Source organism: Poeciliopsis prolifica, unplaced genomic scaffold (genome assembly GCF_027474105.1).
Source record: "Poeciliopsis prolifica strain line A6 unplaced genomic scaffold, Auburn_PproV2 SCAFFOLD028, whole genome shotgun sequence".
Classification (NCBI taxonomy): domain Eukaryota; kingdom Metazoa; phylum Chordata; class Actinopteri; order Cyprinodontiformes; family Poeciliidae; genus Poeciliopsis; species Poeciliopsis prolifica.
Genome location: NW_026562403.1, coordinates 6,001,122 through 6,020,351, shown reverse-complemented (window position 1 = coordinate 6,020,351; position 19,230 = coordinate 6,001,122). Strand labels below are relative to the sequence as shown.

General features: G+C 40.5%; 2 protein-coding genes across 6 annotated transcripts in view; one reads left to right on the top strand and one right to left on the bottom strand.

The window, feature by feature from the left end:
* The first annotated feature begins 7,142 nt into the window (after window positions 1-7,142).
* On the top strand, window positions 7,143-15,195 carry LOC129371895 (leucine-rich repeat-containing protein 43-like). Its single transcript, XM_055048748.1, has 12 exons — window positions 7,143-7,318; window positions 7,414-7,626; window positions 8,727-8,837; window positions 9,188-9,327; window positions 10,750-10,988; window positions 11,074-11,237; window positions 12,456-12,585; window positions 12,905-13,044; window positions 13,112-13,198; window positions 14,425-14,604; window positions 14,727-14,835; window positions 14,919-15,195. Exons 1-12 carry the CDS (start codon window positions 7,232-7,234, stop codon window positions 15,077-15,079), a joined length of 1,761 nt encoding a protein of 586 aa, XP_054904723.1. The 5' UTR covers window positions 7,143-7,231; the 3' UTR covers window positions 15,080-15,195.
* A 343-nt stretch (window positions 15,196-15,538) lies between these two features.
* clip1a (CAP-GLY domain containing linker protein 1a) overlaps window positions 15,539-19,230 on the bottom strand; it is a 28,001-nt gene continuing 24,309 nt past the window's right edge. For all 5 annotated transcript variants that reach the window (XM_055048742.1, XM_055048745.1, XM_055048743.1 and 2 more), the window contains 2 exons: window positions 17,208-17,329; window positions 15,539-17,122 (listed from right to left, as the gene is read on the bottom strand). In XM_055048742.1, the coding sequence (XP_054904717.1) occupies window positions 16,894-17,122; window positions 17,208-17,329 (351 nt within the window). In that variant the 3' untranslated portion in view covers window positions 15,539-16,893. The remainder of the gene's footprint in view (window positions 17,123-17,207; window positions 17,330-19,230) is intronic.

Here is a 19,230-nt window from a genome sequence, read left to right as displayed (position 1 = left end):
ATATTCAGATCAAATATGAAAGGAGTTGGATGACACAAGTGGCAACAAGGGAAGCATGTTGAGTCTTCAGCTCACAGACCTGATCAAACCCCACATTTTATTATTTATTGTATTGAGAACATTCAGCAGATTTTCATCAAAGAAACTTTAAGAACTACTTTAGATGCTGTTTGCAGTGGTTGGATCAGACTTGGTGAGACACTGAGCCTTTAAGTTCATTCGCAATCAGACGTTAGAAATTGTGCACATGGGAACTTTAAGCGATTACTTGTGAACTAAAATTTACTGCGTCTTCAGATTGTTCATCGCACATCTGAATGCAGCAGCTGCCAGCTGTAATCTCCTGTTTGCAACAAGTTTCTTCTTCAAACTGCTGTGTGAGTGTGTGTGTGTTTTAACCTTATTCTGACAGAAAGGTGGGTTTCCAGGTTCATTTGTCCTTTTCTGTGAGACTTGCATGTATTTTCTTGTACAGTATGTCGCTGCAGATGCGCTCTGCATATTAGTTCATCTCCGTTTCTGTGGTGTTTTGCTTAAGAAATATCTTATGCATTATATGAGAAGTGTTCAAGTTCACCGGGGTTGACATGCGACTCGTTGTAAAATCCCTTTGCATTACAATAAACACAAGCAAAATAAATGTCTGGCTTTTATTTTCAATAAATAGCATTTGTTTTTAAATAAATATTAATTGTTTAGTGCATTAGAATCCGAAAAAAAAACACACACATCTCCATTCAAAAACAAAAGGCAACAGCCTCAAGACTCCATCAGAGATTGAACTTGTTGGGTCTTTCTTCCAGCACAACATCCAGAAGACACTTGGCAAACTCATAGGCTTTGGGGGCCTCTCTGAACTCCGGAAGCCTGCAGCTCTGAGGGCCCGTCGAGTTGCCACTCAGTAGCTGCTCCGCGTCTTTAAAGAACTGGGCGGCGGTCAGCAGCCGGTCCTTCACCTCGGGGGTCAACTTGGACAGCTCCTGCATGCAGCGGACGGTGGAGAGGCGGCGGGCCGAGGGCGGCTCCTGCAGCAGCCTGATGCGCTCCATGACGTTCTGGGACGAGCAGGAAACGACGGGAAGCGACTCGTCCTGTGGGCCACAAGAGAGCATTGAGACAGAGCCAAAATCAATCAGGCCACACTGACTGCATCGCTGCAACTAAATACAGAGGTCATATAAAGTTCATGGATGTACATTATCTGCTCATATTTTTAATGCATATATATATATATATACTTAATTTATTTATTTCCCCCGCCGGTCTTATGTCATTTTGATAGTTTTTCATCAGATGTAAAATGTCATAATCTAGATTAGCAGAAATAATTTTATTTTTACGAATTACTTAGTTATTATTTTCTTAATTTATTGAGATGCACCTCAATAATCTGAAGCAGTTTTTACTGCCTTCAGTGAAGTGACTGAAAAACGGAAAACATCCTGTTTCCTGTCTGTGTTTCTGCTGATTATCAGAAAAAAATTTTTTATAGCAATATAGACACGTGACTATTATTTTTATTTTAATTCTTGAAATGAACGATTTTTAATTATTTCTCTTCTTAAAACTGACCGCGCGCACACAGCACATATATGCACATTTAAAAAAAGACCAATTCATTTGAAGACATGTCCTTTGAAACATTTGCCTCCAATTCCCCCAAACGCGCCATGAAATGGTCAAATCAACATCTTTAATTAATAATCAGAGACTTTGAAATAATTTAAAAGTAATAAAACATTATTGTTATTATTATTATTATTATTATTATTATTATTATTATTATTATTATTATTATTGATCAAGTCTTTGTGAATCTGGAGGCTGCATTAAGAGCAGTGGCTGTAACATCCTCACCAGGTGGTCCCGAGCGACTCGGATCTCCTTCAGGGCCAAACTGATGGTTTGGTTCGCGGCCAAACTGATGGTTTGGTTCAGGGCCTCCACTGCGTCTCTGCTCCCAACAGGTTTGCACGGCGCTTGCGTAAAGAGCACGCACAGCGGGATAAGGACTGAAAGCAATGATAATATATTTAAAAAAACACACACACACATAAGACGTTAATGAACATGCAGAGAGACAGAGATAGATTGATAGATAGAGAGAAATAGAGAGAGAGAGAGAGAGAGACAGAGCTGCAGCCGGAGCGACAGAAACATGCGGGGTTTCACATCTTCAGATCGAATAACGTTCTTCAGACTCACCGGCTCGGACATCCATGGCAGGAGGAGGTTTTTTTGTTTTGTTTTTTGGTCTCGACAGCAGGGCTCGGATGAAGCGCTCTCTGTCCTCCATCTTACGGGGATCCCTTTTATTGGGACCTCCAAGATAAAAATCAAGCTTAATACTTTCCTCTGCGTATGACTGTCAAAGCGATTGGCTTTTACACTCTGGACGCTTGGAAAGCCTACACCTCCAGAATAAGTAATAATCTGATTTAATCTGTTTAAAAAAGAAAAAAAAAAGAATAGCTGTGTTTTCCCCTTTTTACTCATTTGCATTTGGCTGAAGAGGTTTAGGTTAAAAATACACATAGAGGGATTTCTATGTGAAAATATATTTTTCCTTATCAGAAAATCTGAATATGGTCATACTCTGATGATCTCAAGGGTCACGACATCTGGACAAGTAATTTGTGGTAAAGGATGAAAGTGTGTGTGTGTGTGTGTGTGTGTGTGTGTGTGTGTGTGTGTGTGTGTGTGTGTGTGTGTGTGTGTGTGTGTGTGTGTGTGTGTGTGTGTGTGTGTGTGTGTGAATCGATGACAAGAAACCCTGCAGGAAAATGTCCCCCATGCAGTCACCACAAATGAACTTTCTGAGACGACCCCCAAAAGGCTGAGAGCAACACTTGATGCTGAAGTCTTGGTTTGAACCAACAGCACATCTGACATTATTCTGAAATCAAAGAATAAACAAGCTCACCCTGTTTAAATAAATACATAAATCACATATATCGTTTGTGTGTGTCAACTTTTATTTTTGTCCATTTTGATCAAATCATTCACGCCATTCACCATCAATAAAATGATTAGCATCCAAGAGTGAAAAAAACAATTCTGACTTAAATAAATAACAAATAAATAAATAAATAATGAATAAATTAATAAGGCAGCTCAAGATGACACGCTTCATTGGTCGCCCGTTCTTTGTATGTAACTTTGAGTCCACTTCACGGCAGTGTGCAGGACGTCGAGGGTGTATAGCTTCATCTCGTAATGTGTCTGGTTATTTGCCAGATGCTTGGGACACACTTTCAGCTCGCCTTCTTCCCAGCAGTCCTTCATCTTTGAGGCCAGGTCCCTGAAAGGGATCAGGAAGGGACTGGTGGAGCTCAGGATGACGGTCTTGACGTCTTCATGCATGGGGACGGTGCCGACGGCCTTCGGCAGGTAGCCCGTCAGACACTCACTGATTTCATACATGGAGTTCAGGACGTTGGAAACGTTCAGGACGTTGGAAACGTTCATGTTTCCGGCCGGGATGGCGATTCCCTCCAGAAGCTTCGGACTCCTGGTCTTCACCTTCCTCGTGGTATTGTGCAAGACTTGTTCCGTCTGTGGAAGAACAGAGGTCAGCCGTGAGAACCGGAGACGCCGCAGCACTCAAATCTGGAGTCATCAGGTTACATCAACCAAATAAAGAAATGGTGACCTATTTTCTCATTGCCTGAGATGAAATCAGAGTAATCTTCCTTTCTAGCTGGTTGGGGTCATTTCTTTTTACTAAATACCAGAACAAAAATGTAAGATTTTCAGAGGTCCACACAGAGAAACTTGAATCTAACCAATTTGAAAATGGAAAGATGAAAAGAAATAGTAAATATTTGAGTTAACGTCAGTGGTTTCGAAGGCAACATCTCAAACAAACTGCTTCCTTGTGTGACAGTCAAATTCCAGGAAGTCCACCAACATATCAGGAAGATATTTATGGACCTCAACATGTCTGGTTTATCTGATGCCTGAAGGTGCGACTGCCTTCAATTCAAGCTGCTTAGAAAAGAGCATATTTTGAAAAGTGTAATGAAACAAACGCAAATGGCCTGGTGAAGATTTGTGGCTGAAGCCTCCGGCTAACATGAGCAGAAAAGCCAGTCTTAGAGAAAGAGGCCAAATTACTAAAGTCAGACTGCAGCTTGCAAATGCACTTGGAAAGCAAAAGATTGATTTCAGAGGCATGTCTGAGTTGAAATCAGATGGCGTTATTTGGACGAAGAAGGGGAAAACCTGCCAGCGCGAGCACCATCCCATGCGGTGCACAAATACGGGGGTGGCAGCATCATGTTGAGAGAAACTGGTGACTTGACACAGATGTTGTCATGAGGAAAGAACGCTGTGCTGAAACACCGACAACAGCAACAGCTCTAGACATTCACCAGAGCGCTGAAGCCTGGACACAAACAGGCATCCCAAGTGGACAGTGACTCTGAGGAAACCACCAAATTAGTAGATAAAGACCAACAAAGTCAGTCTTTGCAGTGGATATTGTGAAACCCTTTTCTCAGTCCTAGTGGAAATCTGTGGAGTGAGGTAACCAACACGCCTGACTCAGCTACACCTGGTCTGTCAGAAGGACAAACCCATGTGAAAAGCTTACGGGATGAACTCCGCGCAAAATGTTACACCCAAGTCACACATTTTAAAAGGCAGTTGTACTAAAAACAAAGATAAAGTATGTAAACTTTTAAAACTTTAGAAAGTCTGACTTCAGCTGGAAGTCAGACTGAGTTATGTCAGTAAGGAAATGTGTTACATGTATGAATCATTAATTACCATACTTTTCTACAGTCTTGGTAAGTCTGTGAAACTTTCCCTCTCATTCACATATCATTCAAACTTTCGGCATGTTTACTTACAAATACAGTTTCTGCATGACTGAGGTCTTTCAGCAGGCTGCTAAAATACTGCGTATACGCCGCCTGGAGGCCCAGTTTCTCCTCACAACTCTGTAGCCGGACCGGACTGGAGACCATCAAGGAGATGTGCATGATAGTGACGAGGAGAAGCAGGAGATCTGCAAATGGTTAGACATGGAAGAATATGATGACGTCGTCTGCATACTGTCGAAGTCAAACTGGGATTAGCATAAACAAAAACAGATAAATGATGCTCAGAAAGAAATGCGGGTCTTGAAGAAAATGAAAATTTTGTAAAAATAAAAAAAGAAAAGTAACATTTGAGAATTTTAGATACAAACTAAGTACAGTTTCATCAAAATTACTCTTCAATGACTGGAGAAGAGCTTACCTTTAACCAGGCTCATGGTGTGAAGTGCTTCTGTTCAGTCAATGCTTTCTGGACTGGCACCTGCTGCTTATATAGCGGGTTGCAACGTGGAACTTTTTTTCTTTTTTTTTCATGCCATCAGCTGGTTGATGACGCCACCTTGGCAAAGTATCTCTTCATAAATCTTTCTTTTTGCAGTTGTAAGGCACCGCTCACCATTGTGGTTTCACTGTGTGGAGGCAAAGCAAAGTACCACAGAGCATTATCTCGAGCCGGCACTGAAACTGCCTGGTAATGCTTTGCTCTACTGTGAGGCACAATCTCGAACGCGTTTCGGTCGGTTGTTTGGGACATTGGTAGGATGCACTTAATTTATGTTGAAAATCTGTCATTTTGAGATGTTGGTGTTTTTCTTCTGGCCTTGTCGCTGTCTGCTTGAACAGACAGCGTTCGTTCACAGTGACTAGTGTTTCCACAAACCCATGACGACATTAAAGATGTTCAAATTTGGGCAAGTTAAAGTAATCTGAGAATTTCCCACTTACATGTTTCCTCCTGTCAGTTTTCCCTTCCACCAGGATAACACGCCGCAGGACAAGCCCACCTAAGATACATAGTAACTGTTCATCTGCATTTGCAATTGGAGTAACTTTTTCACAATCTCTCAACACTGACGCTATTTCTTTTTGGACTACATCAACTAAACCACTGGCAAATGGAAAATATTATTTAAATAGTGTAGGCCTAAACTGAAATAAATTTAATTTAAATGAGCTGAATGGTAAGTATCTATTTACAGCATATATAGGAGCAACACAAAAATAACTGCAAAGAGGAAAGAACACGTGGTTTTTAAATATTTTTACAAAAACAATTGAAAAGTGTGGCATGAATTTATATAAAGTCTCCTGATTTAACAGTTTGTGGAAAAGTCTTGTTGTAATTAAAGTTGGACATTTTTTGGGACGTTTTCTCAGTCAGATTGGATTGAGAGATTCTATGAACGACAGTTTTCAACAGGGATGAGTGAGCCTCTCATTATTATTGCTGATATGGCCGATAACCGATATTAATCAATATTACTCGCATCATAATAAATATTGGTTGTTAGTATTGGCCCAGTTTGATTAATCTAACCAGTACTTTTATGTTAGAAAACGACTAATACTGGCAGATACGGACATCACTTTCAATATACCAGGCGTCCATATTTTTAAGTTTCTTTTTCCCTCCATTTCCTGAAACTGATTACAGAGCCCTATGAAACTTTATACAGATGCCCTGCCACCTTTCAAATCGTGGCTTTTATTACAAAAACTTCTTTTTTTCAGCTTTATTTCTATTTTAATCACCAGTCAGTATTTTATGAGCAGATTCTTTATATGTGTTGATGAGCCTCTGCACCACGTCAGCATCAAGTCGCTCCTGCAGGTTCTGCAAACCTGCGCAGCATTTCGCTCCTTAAAACAGAGAAGACGCCATGTCTTCTCATGTCTTCTCGTGTCTTCTCCTGTCTTCTCGTGTCCTCTCCTGTCTTCTTCTCTCTTCTCATGTCTTCTCGTGTCTTCTCCTGTCTTCTCGTGTCTTCTCGTATCTTCTCCTGTCTTCTCGTATCTTCTCCTGTCTTCTCGTGTCTTCTCCTGTCTTCTCCTGTCTTCTCATGTCTTCTCGTGTCTCATGTCTTCTCGTATCTTCTCCTGTCTTCTCGTGTCTTCTCGTGTCTTCTCATGTCTCATGTCTTCTCATGTCTTCTCCTGTCTTCTCGTGTCTTCTCGTGTCTTCTCCTGTCTTCTCGTGTCTTCTCGTGTCTTCTCATGTCTTCTCATGTCTTCTCATGTCTTCGCGCGCGCAGGTTTTCCCTCCAAACCGCCTCAGCGCTGCTGGCCAGAGCTCCTCCTGTTGCCTGGATACGGGGAAAGGGTTGTAAACAAACAGCGGCGAGGCTCATTAAAGGCCGCGCCAATTAAATGGCGGCATAATAAGCAAGCAGCAGGTTCAGGTAAACCTCATGGACTCAAAAACTCTCTTTTCTGCGATAGAGAAGAAGATCAGGCGTCTCTGTCTGACCGACTTCCCCTGCGGGAATGGCCCCTGGGTGAGTTTTCACTGTCAGTGTCCTCACTTCAAGGTTTGCACCACTCTGATGTTGTGTGTGTGTGTGTGGGTGTGGGTGTGTGTGTTTGATCTTAGAGACGGACCAAAAATGGTCCAGACGAAGCGGAAACAGAGTCCCCGGATGTCCTGCTGGACCTGCTGAGGTACCCTCGGTCCCCCTGGATGTACAGCGACTCCTGGAGCCCTCAGGCTGCAGAGCTCAGAGAGCTGGCCGTGACGGAACCCAAGCGCCTCAGACGGGATTTCATCCTGAGATACTTCAAAACGATACGAATCACTGGCAAAAATGTGCATATTTCGTTTTACATCATCGGTGCAAGATGAGCATTTAGATAAATGAGCAAATGGATTCAGGGGATGTTGAGGATTTGTCTCAGCAAAAGGCTCCAGCAGAAATGTGCTTAGCTGTCAAACTGAATGTCTTCAATCATCAAACAAACGTACCTCTCAGGATAAGCCCAGAAAATAAACTAGCAGTTCTCAGATAAATAAAAACTGGTTTTGCCATGGGTGAGTCTGAAACATTATCTAGATTTATGTCCAGACTTTGACTGGTCCACTCCAATTTATTATTATTTTTTTAGCTAATCAGAGGTGGACTTGTAGTTTGGGAGATTTTCGTGCCGAATAACCAAACTGTGCTTTAGCTCAATCACAGGCCCTGACAATCACTTTTAAGCACTTCATCAGCCGTTTCTGAAATTGGCCAACCACATTCAGATTCACAAAGTGACTCTTTTCCTCTCCACTGTGATGCTTAGTGTGAACCTTCTTTTACCATGTGAGGAAGCCATGGTTGATATATGATTTGTTTTGACCAACAATTGAACAAGTGTACCTAATAAAGTGACCAAAGAGTGCATGAGAGATTATGGTTTTAAATGGAAATCATTTTTGGACAGGTTTTTTTTTTTTAATTCGTAATAATTTGTTGTCTGTCCACTGGAACGATAGACCTTTGTTTATAAAATTTTCATCTGTCCATACTCATTCCCATTGCAGTAACCAGATAATCTTAAATGCATATTTTTGGATTATGGGAAGAAGCAGCAGAATAGTCAAAGAGAAGTCAAGCATCCATGCAAACCTTCAGCGGTCCGAGCAAATGCTGCACTGTGCAGCTCCAGCATGTATCCGAAGGCACATCTATTGCAAAAACTGAAATACATACTGAAGTGTTGTTGGAACAAGATGCAGTAAAAACATCTGTGCAACTCAATCAGCGTTAAAATGATGCATGAATTTGCTGAGATAGTATGAGATTGCCAAAAAACATGAAATGGGCACAGAAGCAAAGGGTCCAAACCAAGCAGACATTGGTTTGTGTTCATCAGGCGGAAAGGGACTAACTAACAAATAAACTTTGCCATTTCATCTGTTTCTCTCAGGTCTCGTGTATTGACGAAGGCTTGTTGAAGTTCTCGAAGCTGGAGGAGCTCGTCCTGAGCGGCAACCTGATCTCAGAAATCCCTGCCAAGCATCTTCCCAGCACGCTGAAGGCACGTCGCAGTGTTACGTCAGAGTGCATCGGCGCTCTGCGTTCATCAGATAAAATGTTGTTTCAGTAGTTTCCACGTTAGGAAAAGCCGCGTCACAGTTAATCACGCAGAGCAGGAAGCATTACATTACATCAAAAGGGATTCTCCTGATGCCATCACACGTCACACGATGTTACGTACGACGTCTGAAGGTTATCGGCCCTTCAAACTAAGGGCCAAAAACTTTTGCACTCATCTCAGGTCCTCAGATGAGTGCGTAAAGGCTGATATTGCAACACATTAAGATGACTATCTGATTGAAAGCTAAGTTGTTTCTTTTTGTGTTGTTTTTTTTTTTTTTTCTTCTACAGATTCTGGAGTTGCGTGCAAATCGATTGTCTTCGCTGAGAGGCCTCGCAAGCTCCCCGCCTCCTCAGCTGCAGTACCTGGGCCTCGGATCAAACGGCCTGGGTTCCCATCAAGACATCTGCGATCTTACAGGAAGACAATGGTTAATATATGTATACAGACACAGCACATGCAGGAAGTTGTTCGGTTTTTAAAGAGGTGACCCAAAACCAGGTCAAAAGAAAGCTCAGTTACAACTGTGGGCTTTTTGATTGCTCATGAGGTCAGGATGTGAAAGCCCGTAATGCCAACATGTTTCACTGCGCTGTAGGTTTTTCTGATTTGACAGCAGATTTCAGAGGGAACTCCCACTGAAGCCCGGAGACGAAGACGGGGGCAGAAACCCCAGGGACTCTTTGATTTGCCTTCAGCAGAAGAGTTCATGTTTGTATGAAATCACTGATCACTCAGTGAGTTAAAAAAAAGTCAATGAGACACAGCAGATTTATTGTTTGTATAGCTCATATAATTTAGTAATTACACAGCAAGCAAACATTTTGGAATAAAACAAAACAGAATAGAATAGAATAGAATAGAATAAAACAAAACAGAATAGAATAGAATAAAACAAAACAGAATAGAATAGAATAGTATATAGAATAAACAAATAGATAGAATAAAACAAAACAGAATAGAATAGAATAAAACAAAACAGAATAGAATAGAATAGAATAGAATAAAACAAAACAGAATAGAATAGAATAGAATAGAATAAAACAAAACAGAATAGAATAGAATATACTTTTTTGATCCCCAAGGGAAATTGCTTTTTTGTTTAATCAATTAGCAAAGACTTGTGCATGTAAAGCCTGAAGGTAACAGGCAGAAATGACTTCCTGTGGCGCCCTGCGGTGCACTGGCAGTTTTACACATATTTTTGTTTTTTTCTGAATTTCCTGAACCTCATTCAGATTGGACAGAGATAATCTATCAACATAAATTGAATTTATTTGTATTTTTTACCAATATTTGTTCAGGAAAAGCCATTTTTTAGTGTTTATATGTGGAAACCGAGGTGCTCTGATAGTTTACCCTTTTCTTAAAAATGTTAGCATGCTTTTATTAACGAGGCAGAGGAACTGAAGACCAGTAAAGTTAACACGCCGTTTGACATGCGCCTTCTTCAGCTCAGTTTTCATCATCTGTTCTCATGAAAGCATTTGGGGTTGATCCTATTCCTGTGTGAAGTTTTTTGGATTTATAATTTTCCTCATGACTGGTGGCCAAGCATTCACGACTGTAGCCTAAACAGCACATGCACGAGCTTGATTGACAGCCCTCCTTCTGCCTCTGACTGGCTGTGTCTGGCAGAACAGTGTATTTGTTCACGTGAAAGCAGGGAGAAGGCAGAAGAGCTCAATATTTTTCATAGATTGTCTGTCTCACATTACAGTTTCATGACATATTGACAGTTTTAACAAATATTTTTTTATTTAAAAAAAAAAAGCTGCAGCATGTAACGGTTGAACTGCAGCGAGTTGTGCTGCTGCTTTGGGAAAAACTTCCTGACTCTTTCCGCCCTCAGGCCCCGTCTGGCGTGTTTGGACCTCAGCAACTGTTACTTCCAAGAGCAGAAATTTCTGGTGTCCGCCTTGGAAACTCTGCCTTGCCTCAAGACCCTGACGCTTAAGGGCAACCCCTTCACAATGGCGCCATCGTATCCAGGTTTCACCGTGGACAGCCTCCCGGAGCTCAGCTGCTTGGACTCCTCTTGGCTCACCACAGAGGACAGGTATAATTTCTTCGGACTGGCCAGGATGAAAGGTGAGGGCGTGAAATGAAAATGTCCCATTTAGCGCATTGGGTGTGTGAACCTGTTGTGAGATCAGCATCTCCTTTGCTGTCGTAGAGATGGTGGAGGACGTGGCATCAGTCACGCTGAGTCTGACCAGGCTGAGGGGAATACCAGACCCACTGATGCACGTGGATAAAAAGGCTGCTGAGTTTCCGATCGTCATCTACAAATACTTCATCTCTTACCAGTTCTTTAAGCATCCTATGCTTGATAATCAGGTGATTTATCCTTAATACTCCTCAGTTTCATACACCTTCAGTTCAACACAGTTCTAAAAAATTGGCAGAAAACGTCATCTGATTGGCATCATGTCTTTATTTCTGATTTAAGGATTTCATCCTCAGCTTAATGTTTGTTGGGCGTCAAACCTTTTATGTTCAGTCTCATCATTTAGAACAGATTTATGGAGCCTCTTAGAGGACATGAAAAAAAAAGAGTGTTAGCTCATTTCTTACTTATATTGTTGCTGTTTGTAATTGTTTGTTGTTGTTTTATCAAAGCAGGTCTCTCTTGCAAACAATATTTTGGATTTCGTTTAGACAATCCATATAATGTAGGTCAAATAAAAATGTCAAACTTTAAAATGATCTTTTCCTTACACCACCCTTTATCATAATTTTCCCAGACAAAGAGAAACAAAACCAAAAAATGTCTTAATTATTTTTCTTATCGTTCATTCTTGATTCTTTTTCTTATTATCTCATCGTATCATCAAAAGTCAAAGCAAAGCAAGAAATTACAGGAAATGATCAAAAAGCCTTATTGCTGAGCAATAAAAACTCATTTCATGGACAATTTACAAAGTTGTTTTTCCACTTCTTGTCATAAAACAACAATTTTATCTTAATGTTGATAAAACTGAGATAAAGTGAGCCTTTACTGTTATGCAGCCAGCTGGTTGCATCAGATTAAACACATGCAGTCAATTTGTCACCTAGTGACAAACTTTCATCCAAACGTTAATCAGGGTATTTTCATTCACTCATTCTTGTTTTCAAAAATCACTAAAGTTGTGTTTTTAATTCCACGTCAAAAGTCAAAAGCGTTTTTTTGACCTTCACACCAATAATGGCTGTAAATAAACATCTGACCAGAACTGAACTTTCCCCACGAGAAAACAGATTATGGTAAGTTAGAACCACCAAACTTCATATATGAGTAAAAATTATTATTCAAAGCATAAAATTATCCTCCTTCGTTACAGTTTCAGATACTATCACAATATTTTCCAACATTTGTCATCTCGCGTCTTAAAAACATTGTATCAAATGATCTCTGACTCAAAAAGGGAAACAGTTACCCAGTGAAAGTGCAACATGAAAGGAAAGTGGAAGAAAGTCAAAATACTTATATTTTTCCTAGAACTGCAGTTTTTCTGTTTGAGGAACTACGATCCACAATAATTCCTTTTCCTGTTGTCGTCTCGTCGCTCACAGGGAGAAGTCGGTGAATCTAAACCGGACACGTCAAAGGACGACTCTGTCCGTCCACGCCGAGGATCAGTTAAAAACACTGGGAAAAAAGTGTCCACTGCCGTCCCCGCAGTCAATGCTGATGAAACTGAACGTGAGAACGCTGTTGTCTTTTAAGCTTTGCACATTTTAGGTCTTCAAGCCCAGATCGCCACAGAGCTGAAGTGGTGGTTTAAAAACAGATTTAAAACATCGTATTAGTCACTGAGAGGTTATAATGTGTTAAAAATACATTCTGTAAAACAGAGAAGGGCTTTTTCTTAGAGAGTGATTTACTCAGACGACAGACTTCAGAGTCGGTCCTTTATCTGCCCTCATCAGGTGTCAACTTTGACCTCAGTTCAGCTTTCTTTGATCTGTTGAAATTGTGACAAAATCATTTTCTCTCTTTAACTTTTCTTTTTTTTTTGAAGTGCCGCTCCACGCAACACCAAAACTGTCATGGTCCGAGTGCGCGGACTTGAACTATACACTGACATACAGCGTCAGCTGCCTGGGAGCCCTGAAGAGGTTCTTTATTCGTGGACTTCGTCTCGACCTAATGGAGGAAAAGGTACACGATGCTTTAATTTTAGGCAGGAAAATGTGTCCTGTCTTATTTTATGCATCTGATATTCTAGACTCTGTTGTGGCCTGCGCCCTCTGAAGAAGCCCACCAGGTCAAAGCCAGCCCACCGAAAGGGAAGAAAGGCAAGAAGGAGCAGAAAGTGAGTTTATTATTTCATTACCGTGAAACCGTAAACAACAGGCTCGGCTAGATTCATTGATCCGTTTTGTTGATCAGGTGTAAACCGAATGTTGCAACCATTAAAAAAAACAAAAGCACACAAAACTTGTGTTTGGAGCTCACTGATAGCAAAGCCAAACTACTACAGCAAATAAGCGATTTATCATCAGAGATTTATTTGTTGCTTCAAAATCAGAATTATATATTTCCTAAGATTACTCAGCCTTTAAGTCGATTTTGGAAAAACCCAGAAAATGATGTCATCGTTTTGTAGGCTTCACATTTGAGTGGCACACCTACGGATGCATTTCAGCTGGACCTTAAAATTCCTGCTTCCTTGTGTTGTGACAACATGGAAAAAGTGAAGAAATTCCCCCAGCTGCTGTTCCATGATGAGACTTGTTCACCTTCACACGCCTGGTTCATCCTGGTGTGCAATTTCCAAACGGGATGAGAATGACAACTAAATGTGTCACTCTCATCTGCACTAGTTGGTGTAATCACGATCTGAAGCAACACCTGAAGACATCAGATCTTAAACTCTGAACAGCAAATGTGTGGGAAGAGCAACGAAACGTTTGATGAGGCTGATGATAATGCTGGTAAATGCTGAGGAGATAGAACTAAACCTCCAAATTGGAAGAAAGTAACACAAAAGTAAAATCTCTAATTGTAGTAGAACTTAGCTAGAAGGATTTAGCAGCCATGTAAACGGTGGGCTGATTTTTGGGCTTTATTTCATGTTGCAACTGCAGATGCACCGTTTATTTTATGACTAACTATTTGTTCACATTTTTGCAGACAAATGAACTATTTATAAAAAGAGTTGCTTCATGAATCAGAATTATCGTGGTATCTAGACGGAAGGATTCAGGGAAAATATGGAAGTTTGTATCAACTTTTTGATATGTTGTGATGCAGTAAATGTGTATCTTGTTGCAACTTTTAAAAACGCTTAGTTGATAAAACTGATATTTTATTCATGCAGGTTCTACAGTTGAGATATTTTTCTTAGTGTTCGGTTTTGCTTTTAGTCCGTATAATTAATCTGTTTTATGAAAACAACTGTTTTTGTAATACGTACAAATTTATATATGAAATGCATATATGCACTTTTGCTTTTTTCTAACAAAGCAAAAGTGCAGTTAGATGGTGTTAAAATAAAAAGACATTCATGCGGCATCAAGTTTTTGTTCTCTTTTTCAGGTTAAAACGCCTCCCAAAAAGAAAAAAGGTCCTCCAGAACTGGTCCGCGATCCACCTATCAGAAAACTACTCAACTCAGTTCACATCCCCATGCAAAGCCTGGTCAGTGGAGGTCAAAGGGTCAAGACTGTCTGCAACTTTGGCCCGCTTCATGTAGAGCCTCCAGCAAAACAGGAGGAGGCAAGTTGACGTTGCATTGTCCATACAACCCATCAGTGAGGCTGAACAGAAACCAGGTGACTGAATTACCAGCTGAGATTGGGAACCTGGTTTACATGCAGCTTGTTTTAACTCATCTTTAGGAAACTGAGAAGAAAACGAAAGGAGACAAGAAAAAGGACAAGAAAAAGGACGACAAGGAAGCAAAGCAGAAACAAAGTAAAAGTTTCGAACGTCAGAAAACTCCAAAAGGTAAATATGAGTAAAAGTTACTCTGCGTCACTGAGGATGTTTGCTCAGGGCTTCACCTGCTGCCTTTCTGCTCTGCTCTGCAGGAAAGGGGAAAGACGCAAAGAAACGTGACATGGACGAGCGCACAGTCCTGCCCACCCCGGTCCCAGTGGTACCGGTGACTGTGGAGCTGAGTGTGGAGCTGGAGAAATGGAAGACGGTGTCCGACGCGCTTTGTGGCGTCATGCCTGCAGAAAACGCCTAAATCACAGAGCTGAGGTGGACATGAAAGTATTCATAAAAATATATATAAATGCGTTCTTCATGCCATGAGAATTATATTTCAGTGGTATGAAATTAAATGCACAGCTGACCAATTTACACTGCGGCATTTCCTCAGTGTGGTGTGAAAAACATCCGCATCAATTTCCCTGTAGGAAGGAGTCAGACGTTCTTGTAAACTTCATAAGCGAGGCCAACCTTCAGCTCGTATAATTTTCTAATTATACGCTCTTTTGGCTCACCTGTCAGTTTACGTGAATGTCTCGTTCGCATCCGAGCCATAATTTATTCTGTGACGATTTGAAATGTTCAGACTTTAACAATCTTTCATGACCCAATGCTGCTTTAAACTTTTCCGCAACTTGTCTGCCGTTTTCTAACGTTCACAAACAGAAACCCTGACTGAGAGATTCAATTACACACAGAAGAACGTTTCTGCAAATAACTGGTTGCACTGAATTTTATTTAGGGGTATCAGAAGTAAGAAGGCTGAAACTTGAGGCACACCGTAATTTGTGAATTTTTAAAAACACTTCCTTGCACTTCATAGCCGAACCCGTCCGAAAACATTTACAAGGTTCTGCACTGCAAAAAAAACAAAAACAAAAAAAAAACGAAAGACAGAAAAAGAAGAAAAAAAAACAACCACAAAACCTTAGAGTATTTTTGGTCTAGTTTTTAATATAAATATCTTGATTCTGTCTTATTTGAGGTGTACCAGCGAATAAGCAACTTTCCAGCACATAACAGTCATTTAAGTCAATAATTCCTTAATATTGAGGAAACATTACTAACACCACTGGGAGATCATTTCACTTACAGCGAGCATATTCTCATCAATATTAAGGAATAGTTGAGTTAATCTAATTTCTCTTGCCAAAAAGCCATTTGTCAGTTAATATTTTAAGCGTAGTAAGATATGTGCACTTGAAACTAGACCAGAAATATGTGGTGAGGCTCTGAAGCGTGTACCTCAATGGGTTTGGCTTCAATTCACTCACAGATCTACAGATTTTGAGAATTAACATAAATTATGATTACTGTTCATGACTGCATGCAGACACTTTATTCATCCATAAACTTTATTTTCATACAGATATTTAAAACTTATCAAAAATGTCAAAGTATTCGTTGATGCGAAAGGAAACCAGCTTCACTGATTAGAAACTTCCTGAAAAGGCCATAATAACAGGAGTCAAAGGTTTACAGTAAGTGAGAATCTTAATAAATTTCCCAGCATCCATTTCAAAAGGACCATCGAAAGTTTGGAGCCAAAGAGCTCCGGGTTTCTCCGCTCTGCTCCAGACTGTCCCCATCACAAAGTTACATTATTAAGTACATACTATTTCCAGGCATAAAAAAATAAACTATAACTCTTCAATTTTTTTTTTGCTCAAAACTGTTTTCAATCAAGTATTTTACAGTTTCAGATACACATAGTTTAAGATACTATATTATCTCTGTAGCCCCTGACAATCTGTGCAAACAGTGGTCGGATACTGATAAATTAACTAAACTGAAGCCCACCGCGTTCCCCCACCGCCTCACCCATCCAGAACCAGAAACGTTCCCCCTCCAGAGTCGTTCCCAGTTGACAAACCGCTGCAGCTTTCTGTAACCTCAATGTTCGGGAAATGTGCAGAGAGCCGTTCTTCTACAAGGCAAGTGTGGACAGCAAATATGCTTGGCAAAAACAAGCATGAGAGATGCATACAAGCCAAGACCCGGAAGAGAACGGCGCGACCAACAAGATGTGCAAATGTATTGATTGTGCGAACGACGGTTTTAGAAAAGGCTTTAGAAGGTCTGGTCGTCGGTGCAGGATTTGGTCCAGTGGCCGAAGACCTCGCAGGTGTCGCAATATGGCCGCTCTTCACCCTTACTGCCGTGGTAGGTGGTGTGAGGAGGGGAGTCGGGCGTCTGCTCCTGTAGGGGGCAGTCTTCCGTCTCGTGGAGATCGAAGCAGTCGCAAATGTCGCAGAACTTCCTCGGAGGAAGTTTCTTCTTCTCTGGCTGCTTGTCATAACTGCAGGAGGAAATAAAGGCACCTCTCTGAGTTTCTGTCAGGGCCCAAAAATAAATCCAGATAATCTGCTTTGACAAGGACTTACTTATGATCCAATTCGCTTGGACTATTTCCATTGAGGGCAGCGGCTGCCATTTTCTCCAGTTTGTCTTTGAGCTCTTCGTTCTTCCTCTGGAGGTCGACAATAACTGAATTCAAGAACTCAACCTGCAGGGAAAACAAACCCGGAGCATCATTTCTGCCTCTTGTAAAACAAAACCAGAACAAGTCTTCTTACCAGGGTCTCTGTAGGCGTCAGTGACATGAATTTAACATGTTTTAGGTCCATTTTAAGACCATTATTGTTTACATTTTGAAACAAAGTAACACGAAGGAGATTTTACAGCTTAAGCAACTCGAGCTCTTATGAGACTTGACCTGTTTTTAGACAAAACTTTGACCGTGGAAGAAATTGTACATTTAATAAAGAGGTGATAAATAAAAAGATGTATTATCTGAGAGTATGTTTGAACAATAATTTATTATAATTTGAAGTCATTTTAAAGTTATATTTTCATTCCTGCCACCGACTATATGCACTGTTATTTTATTGCGTAGATCGAGGATGTTAAACTTTAATTTTGGGCCATCAGGAATATTTTAAAAGACAGAAACATTTGATTAAATTATCCACTAACAAACTGTTAAAATACTGATAAACAGCCGTCTCATGGGTTTGATAAGTTCTTGAATTTAAATAACACTAAAAATCCTTTGACCTTGATCCAAGACGGGAGAATAAATTTGATTAATAAAATAATATTTAAGCACACAGCTGTAGTGTTAAGGGCTCCATTTCTAGAGACTGGGGGGCCACATAAAAACTTCTGGCGGGCCTCAGGTTTGACGCGCGCCGTAGATTGTACCACTGCCTCAGTTTATACGCCCAGACTGAAACATGAACTGAAAACAAATTCTGTTCATATTAACTCTTTTCTTTCTACTTCATTCATTTGTCATTTAAGGATGGATCATGAATGTAGCGCTGATTAACTGGAACATTGATCGGTATATTTGCCTAATTATGGCAACAAGCAATGAACTTTACAAAATTCATTACTTGCTTCATGGCGACCAGGTTTTTATGGTGTAAAAAAAACTTTGAACCGCCTTGTTGCTGAATGTGATGTACAAATAAACTTAACTTGTACAGTAAGTAAATGTGAGCATTTTGGTTCTGAATCGTCAAAAGGTTTTGTATATAAAAGCCGTTACTTCCAGCAGTAACGGCTTTTCACCGTTTCACAATGAAGCTGAACTTTCTCGTCTTCTACACGACATAAAAAACACCCACATAAAAAAAAAAACCACCCACATTCATCCAGAATTGCATAGATATCTGGAATATTAGCTGTGAGTCACCATATTCCCTCTAATGATCAAGGTGGTGATTTTTTGCTTTGAGTTGTCAGCTTAAGATAAATCAACGCTTGCATTGAGTCACTGGGAGTGTCAGAAAAATGTCCCAGTATGACTGTTTCAACGAGCAATTGGTCTGATATCTATGGTACCCTTTCAATCACCAGATAGTTTTCCTTGGGATGTAATTATCGCCGACTTAAGTACTGATAAAACAAGCGTGATTAATCTCTAGGTGACAACACAACTGAATTTTGGTTCGAGTGAATGAAAGTCACAGTGAGAAGCATGCACAGATGGAGATGATGAGAAAGTTGAACAAACCGCTTCCTGGTGGAGGTGTAGCAATGCCAACATCAGACAAAGCGCAGAAGAGGCGAATTTAAAGAGAAAAAGATAAGGGGAAAGAAAAAAAAAATCAAATCAAAATCGGCAGCAGCCCCACACTGACAGATATCACACTTACGTCATCGCAGACACAGATACACAGGATGACTTAGGACCAGAAACAGATGAGGGGAGGGGGAGCTGACATGCTGATGAAGTGAGGCTACGGGACGTTTATGCAGAATTAATCTGTGGAAACTTAAGACGATCACGTCAGAAGGTCTACAGCTCTGTCTAAAATAAATCAGAATACTGAAAAGTGAATTTATTATTTCAGGAATTAAATTGAAAACTTAAAACGATTCATTACCCAGAATGCTAAA